Source organism: Colias philodice, chromosome 16 (genome assembly GCF_061535455.1).
Source record: "Colias philodice isolate Cphi_HAF_F1 chromosome 16, ilColPhil1 Martin Lab GWU primary, whole genome shotgun sequence".
NCBI lineage: Eukaryota > Metazoa > Arthropoda > Insecta > Lepidoptera > Pieridae > Colias > Colias philodice.
In genome coordinates, this window is record NC_143101.1 from 3,757,493 (window position 1) to 3,778,952 (window position 21,460).

Sequence of the window (21,460 nt, forward strand, 5' to 3'; positions counted from 1 at the left end):
AATAATAGTAATATGTGTTTGTTTCAAGAATTTAATTTGTAAAAATTTTTGCACACCATTTAAAATGGCAGTAAATTTGTGACTAAACATTAATTTTTAATTACCATATACGAGCAAACATATTTGATTTGATTTGAATCTTTTGGTACGTCGCGAAATACAGAACTAATACCACCTTCTTGTAAAATATCTTCCAAGTGTCAAAAAATTGTTGTAGCAGAGCTATACTAGTATACATGTAATATTTGCACCGACAATGTTTGTAAAATGAGGAATTTTTTTCCAAAATACCCAAGTAATAATAGATTTTTTGTCTACCTACAACAAGTGATTACTTGAAATTTATTCCTTAAATTAATAATCAACTTCTCGAATTACTGATTACTATATTACATTACCTAATAATTGATATTTTATTAAAAATCACATAATATTTCGCCTATAACATTGATATATTAACGAAAAACAATAAAAATTAAATAGTGGGTTAGTTTAGCGCCATCTAGTAATGTTCATCACATACCTCTTCTTCTGTGCCACGTGGTTGCTGTGTTTTTAAATCTGTGCAATAGATAGCGTAGTTATTAAAATTTATTTGACATCGATTTTTTTCAGTTTATTTTAAGATTACACAACAATGATTTGAGTTGAGAAGAATTCGATATTTTATTCACAAGTTTATTTTATAATTCATATTCAAACGAATTTGCAAATTCAATTTTGATGAATAACTTAATCAAAGTACTACTATTGCAGATGTTAGTATCAAACAGGTTTCACAGCATTTGTTTATCTGTCAGTTAAAATGAAAATAATGTATGACCAAATGTACGTCAAAAAGTATAAAATGAATCAGCAAGAAGTGATAATTCTCTTATCGCACAGTGAAAAATTATTTCGTTTGAATTTTTTTTCATTTATTCCAGGCCGACCGCAGTATGAAGCCTCGAATGTCGTCCATAACAACAAGCAGCGAGGACGAATACTTAGCGCCTGCACCACCGCCCCTACCAGCCGCTAAGCGATTCGATATCACGCTTAGCCAATTACTAACGCTCACTATGGACGAGCTGGCTGCCAGGTGAGCGTTGGCCCTAATGTGGGGAAAATACGCAGGTTGAGCAGTTAGGTGAGCGGTGACCCTAATGTGGGGAGAATAACTGCTCTAATTACGTAGTGAACGGACTTGAATTAATGTCCTATGGGGCACCTATTTGGGGCACATGGAGTTTGGCTAAGTGAACTGTGACCTTTTTTAAAAGGTATAGGATTGTTCCTTTACAGCTACTATTTAAATGCAATTCAAAAGCTGATGATACCTAAAATTTGTGTATTAAAAGTTGTGTATTATATACATATTATAAGGCTTAAATTGACCAAATTTCACTACAATTCTAAGTTTTTGTAACTTTATTCAAAAGAATAAAGTTACAAAAACTAAAAAAAAAACACTTTCTTCTGGCATGGCATTTGCGTGATGGCGTTCAAATAAATAAAACCTTAAGGTGATTGCAACGATCTGTTCCCAGCCAATATCCCGCTAGATGGCGCTGAATTCTACATTTCTAGTTTATTTGAGTTTTTGCGTAATTGGAATAGTCATCAAACCTAGGAATAGTCATGGCGGTTACTGAATATTATATTTTATTGAAATATGTTATATCATTGCCTTAAAATCCACCCAATTCGGTAAAATTATGCGTTTTAACATCTGTCATTGCATACAGGGTCGTTTACACACACAGACGTATACAAAAATGATAAAGATTTAACTCTAGATGGCGTGAATGTAAAGCGCGTCACACACGGTGAAGATACTACCTATAATATTTTATCTAATCTAGTAATATTTTATATTACAGTATCTTAAGGTATCCGGTATCAGCGTTCTGACCATCATTTTTCTTTTTTCGCTGTAGAACCGCCATCCTGTTACAAATGACCCACAAAGGAGAATGACCACGGGTGGTATCGGCATGGACTAATAGAATCTAAAGAGGACTGATGATTGTCATACTAGAGATCGTACCCCGTAATTTCAGCTTATTGCTAGATGGCGCTCTCATTTGAGCTTATTATTTAATTTGCAGTTTTAAAAGCGCCACCTAGTGACCAATTTTAGAACTAAGGAAACAGCAAACTATCGATTTTCAATTATTACATCTAGAGGGCGTTGTTTTAAAAACTCCGGTGTTTTTGAATTATTATTTTAGTTTTTAGGGAGCATCTAAGGAAGTGAGTACCTCTATTACGATTTCGACACCCACTACAAACATTCGACATAGTGATCAGAGTAGTGTATATAATATAATTATATTATATATATTCTTTATTTTCTGTTAAAAAAATGTCTATATCTTTTTTCTTCTTATGTATTCCCTTGTAAACAGTATTATTTATATGACCATAAAATACGGGAAAAGAAAAAAAAATGTGGATGTACAGCGATGATTTGAACCAGCATCTATCGATTTTAAAGTACGAGACTCAGTCAACACAGCTACAGGCACTTATACGTCTTACATTGAAATTTATGCTCTAATTGTTCGAGTATTTCTTTGATAAATAGTAAATACAGTTCATAGCAACGCGGTGGTGGAGCATCTTAAGGAAGTGAGTACCTTTAATAAGATTTCGACACCCACTACAAACATTCAACATAGTGATCAGAGTAGTGTATATTATATATATTCTTTATTTTCTGTTAAAAAAAATGTCTTTTCTTTTTTCTTCTTAAGTATTCTCTTGTAAACAGTATTATTTATATGACCCTTAAAATACGGGAAAAGAAAAAAAATGTGGATGAACAGCGATGATTTGAACCAGCATCTATCGATTTTAAAGTACGAGACTCAGTCAACACAGCTACTGGCACTTATACGTCTTACATTGAAAGGAGATTGCCCAAGTGACTATGGCACTTGGTATCGCAATCAAACTTATTGTGTCAAGATGAAATATAGCTCAATTTAAAGCTTGATGTTAGTACTTTTAGAAACGATTAAAGTTTTTATGTAAATAAGCCGTTCACGACAATAAAAATAAAACAATAGTTTTATTCAACGCTTCAAAAAAATACTTTATCGAGTTTATACTAACGATGAACGTTAAGTTTTACATTTATTACATAGGTAATATTTTAATTTACAAGACAAATGTGAAAAGTAAATCGTAATAAACATTATAATTCAAAATAAATAACGTCGAACAATGCGTCGAACACATTCATTCAACTATGACATATGACGCAGGACGCTTGCAAGAGAGATAGATATAATGTGTCAAAACAGAAACTTTTACTTTTATTTCTATTTATTCGGTATAATTACGACTTAATAGTGATAAATATGATCATTATAAATACAAATAGGAATTAACAATATCACGAACACGTGACACAACTAGTATTTTACCGATTCCATACGTGGTCATACATGTTTCAAAAGAATAACTTTTACTATTATTTCAATTTATCCGGTATAATTAAGACTTAATATTGATACATATGATCATTATAAATACAAATAGGAATTAACAATATCACGAATACGTGGCACAACTAAAATTTTACCGATACCACCCGTGGTCATTCTCCTTTATGCTCTAATTGTTCGAGTATTTCTTTGATAAATACAGTTCATAGCAACGCGGTGGTGGAGCATCATAGAGTAACTTATATAGGATTGTGGAGCATCTTAAGGAAGAGAGTACCTTTAATAAGATTTCGACACCCACTACAAACATTCGACATAGTGATCAGAGTAGTTTATATCTTTATAATATAAAAATGAATCCCAAAATGTGTTGGTAAGCGCATAACTTGAGAACGGATTAACCGATTTCGTTAATTCTTTTTTTATAATATTCCTTGAAGTTCGAGGATGGTTCTTATGTAGAGAAAACGTGAATATGTACCACGGGCGAAGCCGGGGCGGACTGCTAGTCTTATATATAAAAATGAATTGCAAAATGTGTTGGTAAGCGCATAACTCGAGAACGGCTGAACTGATTTCGATAATTCTTTTTTTATTATATTCCTTGAAGTACGAGGATGGTTTTTATGTAGAGTAAACGTAAATATGTACCACGGGCGAAGCCGGGGCGGACCGCTAGTAATATATATTATTTAAATTCTTTATTTTCTGTTAAAAAAAATGTCTATATCTTTTTTCTTCTTAATTATTCCCTTGTAAACAGTATTATTTATATGACCATAAAATACGGGAAAGGAAAAAAAAAAAGATGTACGGCAATGATTTGAACCAGCATCTATCGGTTTTTAAGTACGAGACTCATCAATACAGCTACGGGCACCTATACATCTTACGTAGAAATTTATGCTCTAATTGTTCGAGTAATTCTTTGACAAAAACAGTTCATAGCAACGTGGTCCATGGTCTTAGATCATTAAGTAATGGATGGAGTACGCTGGCAAATGTTCTAACTAAACTTTCTGCTGATTTTGGTGCGGGGAAGGTAACTCACACTATTGAAACACAATCACACATTCACAAAAATAATTTGTGTCACGAAAGTCGTAAAAATTTATGACCTTTTAAGCGACGAGTTTTTAAATTCAACTCTATCCCTAAGTTCATAAAGATTAAATTTGTATTTCATTCCAAGTTGTCTCGTGGGGAGTGCGGTTCAATATCGCGTTCTAAATTCAACTTTATAACTTAGATCATAAAGATTAAATTTGTATTTCTTTAATGCCTCAGCCCCCGGAATCACAGACACAATAGAAAATCTATTGTGTCGTGGCCCGTGGGCCGTGGTCCGATCGGGCCGCTCGGTGGTCAAGGGGCTAAAAGATAGACTCGTAAGGAATGCGGTTCATTATCGGGTTTTAAATTCAACTTTATCTCTTAGTTCATAAAGATTAAATTTGTATATTTTCTTTCCATGATAGTCTCGTGGGGCCGCATCAATGATCGAGTAAACGACTCGATTATTTGTCTTGATCATATCGCTAAACGATACATCGACGATTATTAGAAATTGCATTTAATTAGAAATGTACGTTAAAAAAATATACACAAATGAAAGGTTATTCCATCTTTTTTAATATTCGACATGTTTGAATTGCTTCTGCAAGGCTTGACAGTGCAAAACGGCATTTTTAGCGGAGCACTCGCAGACGTCCTTTTGATGTTTTAGCCTAGGAAAACGCAGAGTGTTTGTAATCGATTACGCAAGTAGTTTTTATGAAAGCATAAGATTTTTCGATTCGAACAATCTTATACCTCGACAAAAGGGGAAACACCTGCGAGTGTTATCGATTACCATCCATGGTGGTCACGAAGTCACTCTAACACTTAAAGCTCATTTCTGCCCTGATAAACTATCTTGTACATGTATAACTCTTCAAAATGTTGATTCCATTAAGTATCTAGGTGTTATTGTTGATTGCTATCTAAATTTTAATAAACATGCAACACTTCTGGCTGCCCGCATTCGTAAATTGATAATTATTTTTAAAAATCTCCGTCACATCATGAACTTCAACCTCATTAAACGGATATACTTTACATTATGCCAGTCCTTAATAAATTATGGAATATCTGCTTGGGGTGGCATGGCTAAGAGTAACATGCTTACCATTGAGAGAGCACAAAGATCAGTTTTAAAAGTCATGACCTTTCGGCCAATTGATTATCCGACCAAAGATTTATATAAAAAATGCCAAGTCCTAACAGTGCGACAATTGTTTTTGCTGCAACTTATTTTAAGAAAACACCAGGAACTTGAATTTGAATTAAACAGCACTGATAAACGTAGATCCTACATGGTATGTGAGGTTAAACGTTCTCAACACTATTTTCCTACGAAGTTTTATGCTATATTAGGAGATTATATTTACAATAAAGCAAATAAAATCTTAAACATATATTCTATGAATAACTATAAATGTAAAAAAACAGTCACAGAATGGTTACAGGAGTTGTCTTATGAATCCACCGAAAACTTACTAAAGAAAAAACTATAAAACTATAAATCTTGTTTCACATATAAATATTATAAAATATATATAATTTGTTTAGTATTTAATCAATTACATACTAAATTTATAAAAATTATAAATCAATATTTGTTTATTTTACCTATTTTTTGTATTTTTATTTATTCTCTTATTTATTTATAATTTACTTGATATATTTACTTTATTTTGACACACATATACACGCCAACACACACACACACACACACACACACACACACACACATTACTCATAAATTTAAAATTTTAATTTTTATATTTATTTAGTAATCATATTTGTATAATATGCTTGCACATACCATTTATATAACTAGCTCACTTTTCAAGTTTTTTGTTTTATTAAAGTTCAAATGACTCAGGGAGAAGCTGGTGCCTGTATATACAGGCTAGTTCTTCGAACTAAGCCTAAAACGGGTGCCACTTATACTTTTTACTTGTGAACAAAACTATATTGAATATGTCCATGTCTATGTCTATGAAAAGAATAAGAAATAAACGATATATTATTATTATTATTACTCTCGAACAGCGATGAACGAAGTGACAAAAATAGGCGGTCCATCCTAAGGAGCGCTGGTGCAGTGAACTCCCATAAATAATTATAATAAAGTTGTGCTCATTCATTTAACAATTAATATATCTTTAATTTTAAATTAAATTTATCGTATACCTAAACTCCAATACGAATATCAAATGCCTAAATACGGAATCCAATAAGAGGTTAAGAGAAATTTTCAGTCCTTCGCGAAACAAAAGATCACGTAAACATAGCGCAATCCATTTTATAGATCATCTTCATACTTGATAGTATTATTTTTTTATATTTTTATTGAAATTGATTCCAGAAGATAACTTTAAAAATTCATTTTGTTACTTTTATTAGTGATCCATTGAAATGTTACATTTTTTAGCCCTAACCTTGCATTTTTTAGAGGACGCAATTTTGTTTTTTTGATGTGTAGGGGGGGTCAGTGTGAAGCTAAAACCAAGTTTGTGGGGTCGCCACCCTTGTCCCACGGCCGCCATCTTGAAAATAGCGGTTGAAATGGTATTTACGATATATCTCTTAAACTATTTAACTGATAAAAAATATCGTTAACATTATTTGTTGCAAATCGAAATATTCCAATTATTTGTAACTAGCGGTCCGCCCCGGCTTCGCCCGTGGTACATATTTACGTTTTCTCTACATAAAAACCATCCTCGTACTTCAAGGAATATAATAAAAAAAGAATTATCGAAATCGGTTCAGCCGTTCTCGAGTTATGCGCTTACCAACACATTTTGCGATTCATTTTTATATATAAAAGATTTAAGATATTACTTTGTTGATTGTTCTCATGCTTTGAGTTAAAATTGTACCGTAAAATAGCGTTTTTTGTTAAAAATCTGTAATAGCACCCTTATTGTGGTGCTTTTTTTTTGTAATGAATTTACTACGCTACTGTATTTTCTTTGTTTTAGACTTTAGTTCAATACTTAATTAAACACCCATACAATTTTGTCACGAGTCGCCTCTGGTCAAACTAACCGTTATTAGTGTTACGTTTACTCAAAATACAAAAATGAAGAAAGTATTATTTTACGCTTATTAAATCTTTAAAACTAAAACAAAATGATGTGGAGGTAGGGAGGTGGATTTCCTCAATCGAAAAAGGGAGAGACTAGTCTACTCGACCGGCCGGCCGTAAAGGCCCCGATTATTAATGGCGGAAAGTTGTATATATGCTCTGTAACGAAAACATTTCGCTTGCGCGATTCAGAGCAAAAAATAACATTTAAATAAAAATATTTTTTTGCGTATTATATTTTACGTATTATATTTTACGTTATAGTTTACGTTTTTTGCGTATTATATTTTACGTCAAGATACTATTTGGCACATTGATTTTTTTTGTAGCGACATCTCTTAGCTTCATTAAACCGACTTAATGCTCTAAGGCGACATCTAGTTCTTAAACGTATAAAAAAGCTTATAAAAATGCCAAATGCTACTGTGAGTGACATCTATCGACAAAATTGGGAACTGAGAATCGAGTTACGTTTTTTACTATGGCGATTGTAAGTCTTCTTGAGTGTATTAGTCTATGGTATCGGTAAAATTTTAGTTGTGCCACGTATTCGTTATATTGTTAATTCCTATTTGTATTTATAATGATCATATGTATCAATATTAAGTCTTAATTAAACCGGATAAATTGAAATAATAGTAAAAGTAAAAGTTTTTCTTTTGAAACATGTATGACTACGTATGGAATCGGTAAAATACTAGTTGTGTCACGTGTTCGTGATATTGTTAATTCCTATTTGTATTTATAATGATCATATTTATCACTATTAAGTTGTAATTATACCGAATAAATAGAAATAAAAGTAAAAGTTTTGTTTTGACACATACCTATATCTATCTCTCTTGCAAACGTCATATGTCATAGTTTCTATTTGAAATGTCAAATGAATGTGTTCGACGCATTGTTCGATGTTATTTTGAAATATGATATTATGCTGAATTTGAAGTAGCAAATATGATATTATGCTGATCCAAGCATTTTCACTCAAAACTAATATCACTAATGATTTGTAAAAGTAAATTATTTCAAAATACATTTCATAACCAACAAGTAAGAATAATTATTCATACAACAACAAATCAAAAACACTATTTACTATGGAAAAAAAACCAGGAAGGTGAAAAACATATTTACGATTTCGATGCACTCGACTTTTAGTAAAATAATAGGTAAAAATATTATTATGGTTTTGATCACAGACATATCTGTGGTTTTGATTTTAGCTACTAGTATCAGAAAGCTGCGTGTTCAATGCACGTCGGGGTCCCACAACTGTGGAGGAAGGAAGGTAGAATACCTCCATCGAATAAGTGAAGTTTCTCGACATACTCGATTTGCCGGCCGGCCTCAATGAAGATTGTCCGAAAGTTGTATATGTGCTCTGTAACGAAAAAATTTCGCTAGCGCGATTCAGAGTGAGGTGTCGTACAATATACCTAATGAAGTTTTTCATCTTTTTATTTTACTGCAAATACAAAATAAAAATTAAACAATGGTAATGTAAATTCTAAACAAACTACTACCAAAATACAATTAGAACAAAAATCATTTGACTTGTTTATTTCACCCAGAGGCCAGAGGCGGCTCGTGACAAAATTGTATAGGTGTTCACTTGAAATAAAACAACGAAAATACAATAGCGTTCGGGATGATTTATTGCAAAAAAATGAGCACCACATTTTATAAATGTCTATAACACTAAAAATTACAAAGTACAGGCTATTTCAAAACGAATTCAATGACTAGGTATCAATAATTAGTAAATCACCGAATTTGCATTCGCGAGCGTAGGTATCCATAGTGTTTGTTGTGTAAACATGTATGTATTTGAGTAGTTAGTAGCATATTATATTCTGAATTTCTGATCCATGCCTATTCACTCAAAACTAATAACACTAATGATTTGTAACAGTAAATTATTTCAATAGGTAGGTATTTGAACATTTCCCAACAAGACGTAAGAATAATTATTCGTAGGTATACAAGATACAATAACAAATCTAATACACTATTTATTATTTTATTATTTACTAGCGGTCCGCCCCGGCTTCGCCCGTGGTACATGTTTACGTTTTCTCTCCATAAGAAGTAATAGCTAGAGAGCTAGCGCAAAGCTACCTGTATGTATTTGACCAGACCTGGATTTTTGTGTGTTGATTCCCCTATACCTACTATACATGAGATGAGGAGTCACTAAGCCCAGAGTGGTGGACGGGGCGCGCGCTTAGGTAAGACAGGTGGAAATTTTTGGCGAACTTTGAAACCATTTGACCACGTCTGCCATTTTGATATTTGAAAATAGATTATTATTACTATCGGAATGTTGTAAAAAAATGTAATGTTCATTCATCATCACTATCGTATGGCGTTGTGTGACTCGTCTTCATAATCCATTGAATCGGATTCTGTAAAAGTAAAACGTAAATTATATAATAAAAGAAATGAGTCATTATAAACTTACCTAGTAAGGCAATGCCTTTGATGTCGCACGATGCCGCCGCGCCGCCAGTGTAGGTACTTCTGCTGCTACATGAAAATATGCTAGGGTTGCAACAAATGGGAAATAAAACAATTGTGATTATTACTATTATGATGTAATCATTTATTCATATTATGTACATTCAAAACAATTGCTATTATTAAATCTGATGTAATTATTTTTTCATAAATATATAATTATTATTAATTACATAATATATTGCACTGTGAAATATTTACGTATCACTTTATTTTTGATGTTCTTAATTGTCTTTTATAAAATTTAAGTGACGCATTCGCATTGGGATCAACAATCCGATAAGAAAAGAATGGAGACAACATATACATAGCTTTGATTTCAATTCTACAGATACAAAATATACAATCTATCTAAAATGATACAACGGATGTTTCCTGCGTTTTCTCGTCAAAATACCGAAACAACGTAATTATTGTATAGTAGTTGGGCGTGAAAGTAAAAAAACAAATGAAAAGTGTTTTCCATATGATTATTTATTAAATTTACGCGATTAAGAATAATTTCAACGATACAATTTAGTAACCGAGAATTCAGAGGATTAAAGAAAATACCTGCCTGATCATTTTATCAAACTCTAAAAGAATTATGGTTATTTCGCATCACTCGGTTTATTAGTTTGGTAATAATTATTAAAGGTAGTTACAACCCTAGCCATTGAGTCGAACGGTAGGCAACACAATATCGACTTTGTGCGGGTACATATGGTACATATTTTCTTCTTGCTGTGAAGCGTAATTATTATTATTAAGATTTTTTAGGCTATTTTGAATCAGCTGTTCTAATTTAATTCTAGAAATTTATTAAAACGTGATTTTTTTAAAAGTATATTATGAGTTTATAAATACCTCAACCAATAGTTATTGTGTCCTATCCTCATTTCTTTATATCTTGGTAGGTAGTTAACTAAAGTGTTAAATTTACATAACCTCAACAACAACATATACACTGCCACTGCACTAAAACTAAACTAACTAGCTCTCTAGCTATAAGAACCATCCTCGTACTTCAAGGAATATAATAAAAAAAGAATGATCGAAATCGGTTCAGCCGTTCTCGAGTTATGCGCTTACCAACACATTTTGCGATTCATTTTTATATATAAGAATAAGATTATGTGAAAATAACCAGGAAGGTGAAAAACATATTTACGAAAACATAGTAACATAATATGGCTGTCGCTACAATAATTATATTTCAATTTTATCTTTTTATACCTAGTAGAACTGGCCGACGAATAAAAAAAATCGTATTAGAATAAATACAATAAATTACGGAACAAAAAAAGGATTGTAACTGAATTAGGTATGTTTGTTTCTGGGCGCCCGGCGCACCGTTTTCGACGACGCGACGCGCGACGTAAGCGTATAGGTATAGGTACCTACTTTGCTAAAACAAACTAATAAAATTGTGTGTCTGTCTGAAAATTCGGAAAAGCATATTTTGCAAGTTTGTAATTACTTTGATAGTTTACCGATTTATAATAATTGTAATTGTAATTGTATAATATATAATTTGCAATGTGGTGAAATTTCATAAAAATCACGGGCCAATTTTTTGTTTTGAATCCCACCGAAAATATAATTGCGTTATTAGAATAATTAATTACTATACCTACCCACGATCAATTATTACAATATAGTCTCAAATGCATACTAGAGAAATATTGCAATTTGATTCAATTAAAATGCATAGCATACAAAAATAAATTCACAACCAAGAAATTCCGCGCGCAAATCATAGCGCGTGTCAATGAAATCAAGAATGTTTTATATCAAGCCGACGCGGACGACGACGCGACGCCGAACAAAAGTACCTACGACGGACGACCACGCTTCGAGTTGCCAAACAACATGAGTAGTGTTGCCGAACTATCGATAGTTTGACTATCGATAGTTGACCTTGAAAATAAGTCAGAATATCGATAGCACTATCGATAGTATCGATATTATCGATACTATCGATAGCGTTAATCATGGAATACTATTGATGAACTGCAATAGTATCGATAAAATCGATAGTATTGATTGCCAATAGTTGCTATACTAACTACTGTCGATAGTATCGATACTATTGCTACTGAATATTGCAACTACAATCGATACTATCGATAGTACTGATACTATCGATAGTTTTGAGCTATCGCTATAGCTAAGGTCACTATCGATGGGACGATATTATCGATAGTATCGACACTATCGATAGTATCGATAGTTCGTTCGATATTGAGCTTCGATAGTATCGACACTATCGATAGTATCGATAGTTCGTTCGATATTGAGCTTCGATAGTATCGATACTATCGATGGTATTGCTATGTGTCGATAGTATTTACGCTTATAGGACTATCGATACTATCGATAGTATCGACACTATCGATAGTATCGATAGTGCTATCGATACTATTGCTTTTCCCCAACTATCGATAGTTAATCGATAGACTATCAATAGTGGACTATCGAGCGGCAACACTAAACATGAGTAATAAATTGTTTACAAAAAAAACAAGTTTTCCATTTTTCTGTATGAGTAGACAGAACTTCAAAACGCCACCTGCTACGGTTTATATTATGAACGATTGTTATAAAAATAAAAGTTATATTTGTTGGTGTATACTATTTTATTGATCAATAATTTTGGAATTTAAAATTGTCAACATTGATTACAATAAAACGCAGTTTTATTTTATTACACTATTGTTTTTTTTATCAAAACATGTATTTGAAGTACCATATAATATTATGCTGATCCAAGCATTTTCACTCAAAACTTATATCACTAATGATTTGTAAAAGTAAATTATTTCAATATACATTTCATAACCAACATGTAAGAATAATTATTATTATTCCTACCTACAACAACAAACCTAAAACACTATTTACTATGGGAAAATAACCAGGAAGGTGAAAAACATATTATTATTTACGATTTCGACGCACTCGACTTTTAGTAAAATATAGTAGGTAAACATAATATTATGGTTTTGATTTTTGCTACTAGTATAAGAAAACTGCGTGTTCAAACTACTTGTTTGTCTGTCTGAAAATTCGGAAGTACTTTGGTAGTTTACCGATTTATAATAATATTGTATATATCGTTGTTTAAAAAATATTCAAACACAATAAAATATGATATACTGATTTATCACTGGTTTCAGTGATGAACTGATGAGTCAATTATAGCCACTATACTTTCGTCATACGTGTGTATGATTGATGTGATTTGCAACGTGGTGATATTTCAGAAAAATCACGGGTCAAATTAGTGTCCCACCGAAAATATAACTGCGTTATAAGAATAACTATACCTACGATAAATTATACATAATACAATATAGTCTCAAATGCATACTAGTGAAATATTTTATTTGAATCAATAAAATAAAAAAAAAAATAAAAAATAATAATAATACAAAAATAAATTCACAACACAAGAAAATCCGCGCGCAAATCATAGCGCGTGACAATGAAATCAAGAACTTTCGAGCCGACGCGGACGACGAAGGAGCCTAACAAAAGTACCTACAATAGTATATTATTATTAGTCTGTGCTACAATCATAGGCGGCTCGTGACAAAATTGTATGGCCGTGTTCACTTGAAATAAAACAACGAAAATAGGTACCTACAATAGCGTTAGCAGTACAAAAAAAATGAGCACCACATTATAAATGTCTATTTATACACTAAAAATTATAGAGTATTTCAAAACGAATTCAATTATTATTTAGCAATAATTAGAAAATCCCCGAATTTGCATTCGTGATCGTATTCATAGTGTTTGTCTACACTAATATTATAAAGAGGAAAACTTTGTTTGTTTGTTTGATTGTAATGAATAGGCTCATAAACTAGGTACTGGACATTTTACCAATGTTTGCAAGTTTGTGATTACTTTGACTGTTTACCGATTTATAATAATTGTATACTTATATCATTGTTTAAAAATATTCAAACACAATATGATATAGGTACTGATTTATCACTGGTTTCAGTGATGAACTGATGAGTCAATGTTAGCCACAATACTAATCACTTTCGTCATACATGTGTATGAACTATGATTGATGTGATTTGCAATGTGGTGAAATTTCATAAAAATCACGGGCCAATTTTTTGTTTTGAATCCCACCGAAAATACATATATTACTAATTGCGTTATTAGAATAATTAATTACTATACCCACGATCAATTATTACAATTTACAATATAGTCTCAAATGCATACTAGAGAAACATTGCAATTTGAATCAAAAATAAATTCACAACACAAGAAATTCCGCGCGCAAATCATAGCGCGTGTCAATGAAATCAAGAATGTAATTTTATATCAAGCCGACGAGCGACGACGCCGAACTAAAGTACCTACAGTACCATTTACCTTCAGTGTACAATACAGTTTACAGACCTACGACGGACGAACAATAATGAGTAATAAATAAAAAAAAACATAGTTTCTAAGGTCATTAGTTTTATTTTATTTTATTGTTATTTTCTTTGAACGATTGGAAATGAAATTACTCAATTTTTACACAGAACTTTGATTTATTAGAATTATGCTCATTATGCATAAGATAACGAACGCGAATGCACGACATCTAGCGCGTCAATGTCTAAACATCGCCTTTCGTTTAGACATTGACGCGCTAGATCTGTAATAAGTATATAGTCTATGCGCTAGATGTCGTGCTTTATGTCGTGTTTCGCTTGGCAAAAGTCACGCACACTACTGTAGAAGTGTCAAATTTTTCCGGTATTTTACTGTTGTTTTTCTAAGTAAATATTGTAAATTATTGATTAAAAAGGTCGAACGCGCACACATTTCATTATAGAGAAGTGATAAAATGATTAGTTTTAAAGAAATAGTGTCTGTGTTAAGTGTTTAGAGGTAATCAAAAATGTATGGAGGGACGGTCGGAACATCAACCTTAAACTAAATTTGACATTCTTGTTTTTAGGTTACGAGTCCCGGCTGCTACTTTATCCTCTATGACGCTGCCTCAACTCACCGAGTACCTGAGATCGTATTTAGCTGCTGATGTCGAACGATCGGTAATGTGTACCTTATTATCTGAATAATTAGGTTTACATTTTTGTGAATTTAAAAGAAAATTTCAACTAAGTAAAGTAAATGAAATGTTCTAGCTAATATCACAAATCTAAAAGATTTTATGTAATATTTTCAGCATATACACGTTGAACCACCTCTTCAAAAAGAAAAAGAAAAAGAAAAACCGCCCGCGATCCTTCCAACTACGACTATACCAGAAAAACCGAGCCCACTTCCATCACTCGCCACAGAATTTAAAACGCAATTCGAAGATAATTTCGCACCGAGTGACACAGCCGAAACATTTGTTGCTAACTTCGACGATTTCGATAAGAAAGCGAACCCCAGCTACGACAGATATGCGGCGTTCAGAGAAATACAAGAACAAGAATTAAAAGCCAAGTCCATTTTGGACCCGATAGACACCGGCCCGAAGGAAGACGATCAAGAATTGACTCATATACAAGAATTATTGAAGGCTGAAGAGAAGAAGGAAGACAGAGAAATGGACAAGAGCCCCTTAAAGTCTTTAGACGAGTTGACGCTGGATTCGTTCAATATGTTCCGGAATTCAGTTAGTCCGAAACCGGTGGAAGCCAAAATAGAAGATATAAAGACGGTTATGAAGAATTTGCAGATAGAAAAAATTAGGCGAAGTGTGTCACCGCGTGACAACGGAACGGATAAACAAGACGAAACCGACAAATATGCGGCATTACGTGAAATTAAAATTACTGAGCCTCAGGATGAATTCGAATCCTTACCACCGGAACTACCTAAGGAGAGAAAGAAGTCAGACGAGAAATCCGATGGTTTTGACAATTCGGATTTCTTCGATTGCATAGATAATAGTTCCTTGTCGTTCACACACGTGGAGGATGCGTTTAGAAAGAGCCCTGCGGTGAAAGAGAGAGAGGAAGATAAGAAAATTGAGGTGAAGAAAGAGACGCCAATAGAAGTGATGCCGGTTAGTTTGCAGCCACCGGAAAGGTTATCTGCCGGGTCTATCAGTGATGTGGCTAGCGGTTCGTCACCGGATACTAAAGGTAAATTGATATTAATAAGTTATTGTAATTTTACTTTGAAAAAGAGCTTAACTTAAGATGATCTTCCTAATACTATATTGTATTGAATACAGAATCCATATAATTTTCATTGGAAAAAAAGTTATGGTACTTGCACAAAAACTACACTTAAACTTAATGTTTCACGGAAATATCAACGCACAGACAAAACTATTTAGTAGTATTGTAAATTTTGCACGTTATAGTAAATCGTTAAAAATACGTTTGAATGGTCCTTAACGGGAAATTTTGGTAACATCAATTATATTCACGCGCATTTAATACCTAAATAAAATTCGCACCATCATTAGTGACACTCGTAGCATAGAGCAATACTGTATAGTATTGTTAGGATTTATTTTAGCAAAAATCGCGGTGTAGTTTATTTACAATCCATTGCTCGCTTCCCTATACATACTCATACAAGTGGTACAGAACTTAGCGAGTGCGGTGTGCACAGAGCGGGCGTGCTATCATTAGCTATCCATCACAATCCATACTGTGCGTTAGGAATTTTTATCAAATACGTGACATTAATATTCCTTCATTTGCAATCCATTGCTCGTCCACCATACACGCTCATACAAGTGGTACAGAATTTAGCGAGTAGTGTACTGCGCAGAGCGCGTTGCGGGCGTCATTAACTGTGTATTGGAATTACTACCCGTAATAGTTAGGAACTTTTCAAAATCTCGGTGTAGTTTATTTGCAATCCATTGCTCGTCCCCCGTACACGCGTGTACATTGGGTATGAACATAGCGAGTAGTGTAGCGTGCGTTGCGCAGAGCGGTGCGCGGGCGCGGCGGGCGGGCTGCGGCGGCTCGCGTGGACCGAGGGCTGGTCCAGCGACTCGCGGGACTCCGAGCCGCGCGAGCGGCGCCGCCGCGCGCACACAGCCCACACCGGTATGTGCGCACACACACACATACGAACACTTACACACACTCGCATATAAACACGCACACTTATTCGCTCGTACACACACATACACACGCAAAAACACGCGGGCAAAAACGCACACATAAACACACGTACACACACACACCCGACCACACATACGCATAAACATGAGCGCACGCACACACACACACACACACACACACACACACACACGTGTACAGAACTAACACGCGGGCGCAAACGCACATATATAGACACAAACGCATACACACAGGCAAATATACACAAGCAAGTACACACGCATAAATATGCATTTAGGACATAACAGCATTGTGTATTTCGTGATTTATTTTTAAAATCATGTGTGTGTCATTCCTCGTTGTTAAAGAGTATTTAAACTACGTTTTTTCTCATTTTTTCGACGTTTTTTCTCATTTCTACAGCTCCAGAATACAAAATAATTTTAATAGTTAATCCTATATAAACCGATTATTTGCTACCTACTAATTTTGTGATTTTAGTGCAAACATCATCATCGTCTCGAGACGCGTCGCCATGGGAGGAGGAACGGACTGTACCAAGGCATACAATACGACGTGATAGGGAGTCTCGGTGGGTTGCTTATTTTTTTATAGTTTAGTTTGTTTTTTAAATTTTACACTAATCTTATATATAAAATTCTCGTGTCTCAATGTTAGTCTGCATACTCCTCCGAAACAGGTGGACCGATTCTCATGAAATTTTCTGTGCATATCGGGTAAGTCTGAGAATCGGCCAACATCTATTTTTCATATGTACCACGGGCGAAGCCGGGGCGGACCGCTAGTTAGTGTATAATAATAACCGGTCGCGTCTGTGAAAAAAATTGCGCAGTATTACTGTGTATGGTTATAGTCATTTTTGCGGAATAATAGGTACACATAAATAATTTTGACAAATGGTATATTACTTTAATAAGAATGTCGCAAACTTTTTTAATATACAGATCTCTTCCATTTGTTTAACAATAAAATTAATCGTTTTGGTCATAACTAATTGGTGTATTTGGACAGAAAATAGAATATACTCGGTTTCACCTGCATTGCTTCGCTCCTGTTGGTCCTTTTTTTTTTTTTTTTTTTTTTAGTGGGGAAATCTTGCATAGATACCCACGGCCTCCGGGGGAGAGGCCGTGGGTTATGTCGGATTCCTACCGACCAAAACCCCACTGTGTTCCGTCAAGCCGCATCAGCGACAGGGCCACGGGTATGTGTAGAATTCATCCGTGACCCCATCAGCGGCAGCCCGTCGCCGGGCCCAAACAAGCTAAGAGCCTGCCAGCTCTACCCTCATGGAGCGGCGTGAGCGGAACACGTCTCACGCCGCCTCATCCCACCGGACAATGGACTAAATCCCCGCTCCATCGCCCGGCGCTCCTGTTGGTCCTAGCATGATGATATATAGCCTATAGCCTTCCTCGTTAAATTTTTCAGATCAAAGCAGTAGTTCCTGCTATTAGCGCGTTCAAACAAACAAACTCTTTAGCTTTATAATATTAGCATAGATATGTGTATTATATCCAATATTTCTCTACAGTCACAACTCATCCGGCTCACGAGAATGCCTCGACTCGGGCAGCGGGAGAGAGAAAGAGAAAGTGAGAGAGAAACGCGACAGAGAGAGTAGAGACCGGCGCGACTCGGGCGGTGGGAGGGGCCGGCGTGACGTCAGCAGGGAGAGAAGAGAGCGGAGGAGTCGGGAGAGAGACGAGTGGGAGCGGGACAGGACGTACAGGGAGAGGGAGTACCGGGACTCGAGGGGGAGGGAGAGGTCGAAGGATTACAGGGAGATCGATAGGCACAGGAAGGCACGGCTCTCGTATGATGATGAAGAGTAAGTAAAAAATATAGTAAATAAAAACTGAAAAACTGGCTTAAACTCATGAAATTGTTGTATTGTCACCGATCCTTAATAAATGTACAATTACAAAGCTTGATTTAAATCTGTCCGTTTTAAGTAGGTCTAAATCAATTAAAATCTAAGTTTTAAATCAATTCAACCGTGATCAGATCGTGCCGTGTGTGAAAATTGTTCTGAAATATTTATTATTTTTTATGATGATTAATTAAAAAGGCTTCCATAAATTTGAATAAAACTAGTGACATGACGCTTTAAAATTATAAGATCATTAAATTTATATGTATTAAAAATAAGGAAACATTCAGTTTCCTTCACTATGTAATAGGACGGATTTCAACGGTCTTCTCACGGACATATTTCAACTTTGTACACTATCAAGGATCGGTGACGATACATTAATGTTATGAATTTATCTTATTATTTTAATAAGTAATAAGATTGCTTTTGCTTTAGCATAATTTTAATTTTTTTTAACTTTATTTACAAACTTATCATCGAATTTTATTAGTTACAGTGACGGGTGCGGTTCGGGCAGGTCCTCGCCGCGGGAACGTTGGCCCGAACAGCGCTGGAGGAGGGACGGTACGTGTTTTACTTTTATTTCATTAAAATATATAAAAAATAACCTATATCATATTTGGTTATCTAACCTTTGATTTTGTTGAGGACAAACATACAAATAAATTTCACTAATTTCCTGTAACTGTGTCCGTCTAAGATCTAATCTATCTTAAAGTTTAAATTGGTCAGTTTAAAACATTTTTTAATTTGTATATTACAGAAAGAAATTACGGGTCGCTCGGTTGGCGGGAGACGAGGCGGCGGAATGAGTTGAGGCAAACTGAAGATCCCTCGGAACGAAGGTACATTACTTAGTTTTAACAGATAAATTCAAGATGTAGATACACATAAATTTTTGTTTATTTTTATTAACATTTATCTGTAAAGCAACTTAATATATTATAGTCTTCATCATTTTCAAGTTAAGAAAAATAGGCACGAAATTGTAATAACTTTTAAGATGGTTTAGGTCAAATTTCACCACTTGTATATTTTCACTAGAAAATTCGCACATTTTTGAATGTGTTTGTGACATTTCACGTGACACGTGATTTGTTTCACTTGGATAACACTTTACACACTATTGTATCTAACTTAGACGAATTTAGACTATATTTTACTTGAGTTTTATCAATATTTTATTTTTAAGGTTAACATTATTCATACAGTTGTTTTTCAAGGCCTATTTTGTATTCCTTATAGATACGGATCGACGCTAGGCTGGCCGGGACGTCGTTCCGCAAGCCGGCGCGAGTCAGATCGTGACTTGCGGGACTCGGGGCGGGACTCACGGGAGCCGCGGGACTCGGGGCGGGACTCGCGCGAGCACCGGGACTCAGGGCGGGACTCGGGACGGGACTCGCGGGACCCGCGGGACTCGGGCCGCGAGTCCGGCCGCGACTCGAGGGACCCGCACTCGGGGAGGGACTCGGGACGTGATACCCGGGACCCGAGAGACCCCAGGCGTCGTAGGAGGGAGGACACGAGGGTACGGCCGAGGGACTACAGGTTCTCTAACGACTTTTCGCCGCGGGAAAAGGAACATTCGCCGTTTGATGATTTTCAAGAATCGCCCGCGGCTGTGGTTAAGAAGCGCGCGCCGTACTCCAGCTTGGAAGGCACGAGGTCAGTAAATATATCATTATAGTAATATGTAGTGTTAGCACTTAGCGCACTATGTTTTTTTAAACAAAAGTTTATATCTGAGTATATAGTGATTCATATATATCATTTCATCTGAGTATACAGTCAAAAACGAAAAAGTAAAAAATAAAAAAAAATATTAATTACTACATATTATTTAGATGTGCTATTTATTAAATAGGTTTGAAGTCGGTGCCAAGCGAATGTAAATCAAAGAGTACTATAATAATATGTAAATCTTACCGGCTTACACGGGCTTAATACTAACTGTTTAGTGCTTATCACCGACTTCAACTAAACTACTGGGCCTACCCGAATGAAATTTTTATGGGACCAATTCGAAACCATTCCGCATCAAACAAAAAAAGAATCACGTAAATCGGTTCAGAAACCTCGGCGTAATCGGTGTACATACATAAAAAATATATACCGGCCGAATTGATAACCTCCTTTTTTTGAAGTCATTTTTTAAATGCATAAGTTGTTAAAAACTTACTGTCCATCAACTTGTTAAAGATAGACTGTGTTTAAATTGTGGTAAAACAAGTAAAAAAATAGCGTAACTCTATTTAAATGACTAAGGGCCGATTTTTCAAGGCTTGGATAAAACTTATTCCTCGAAAACGTATTCTAATTGCCCGTATTTGACAGTTTACGTGACATTTTAATATTATCGTGTAATACTCTATTGGACGGATAAGTTTTATCCAAGCATTGAAAAAATCGGCCCTAAAAAGATGATATCTAACTTTTT

The 21,460-nt window shown here is 34.6% G+C and overlaps 1 protein-coding gene across 4 annotated transcripts in view; it reads left to right on the forward strand.

The window, feature by feature from the left end:
- The window catches only part of Dab (DAB adaptor protein), a 44,582-nt gene that overhangs the window by 19,799 nt on the left and 3,323 nt on the right, over positions 1 to 21,460 (forward strand). For all 4 annotated transcript variants that reach the window (XM_089705246.1, XM_089705247.1, XM_089705248.1 and 1 more), the window contains 9 exons: positions 927 to 1,081; positions 15,047 to 15,140; positions 15,275 to 16,184; positions 16,989 to 17,108; positions 17,625 to 17,715; positions 18,679 to 18,975; positions 19,511 to 19,584; positions 19,784 to 19,865; positions 20,266 to 20,688. In XM_089705246.1, coding sequence (XP_089561372.1) covers positions 927 to 1,081; positions 15,047 to 15,140; positions 15,275 to 16,184; positions 16,989 to 17,108; positions 17,625 to 17,715; positions 18,679 to 18,975; positions 19,511 to 19,584; positions 19,784 to 19,865; positions 20,266 to 20,688 — 2,246 coding nt within the window. The remainder of the gene's footprint in view (positions 1 to 926; positions 1,082 to 15,046; positions 15,141 to 15,274; positions 16,185 to 16,988; positions 17,109 to 17,624; positions 17,716 to 18,678; positions 18,976 to 19,510; positions 19,585 to 19,783; positions 19,866 to 20,265; positions 20,689 to 21,460) is intronic.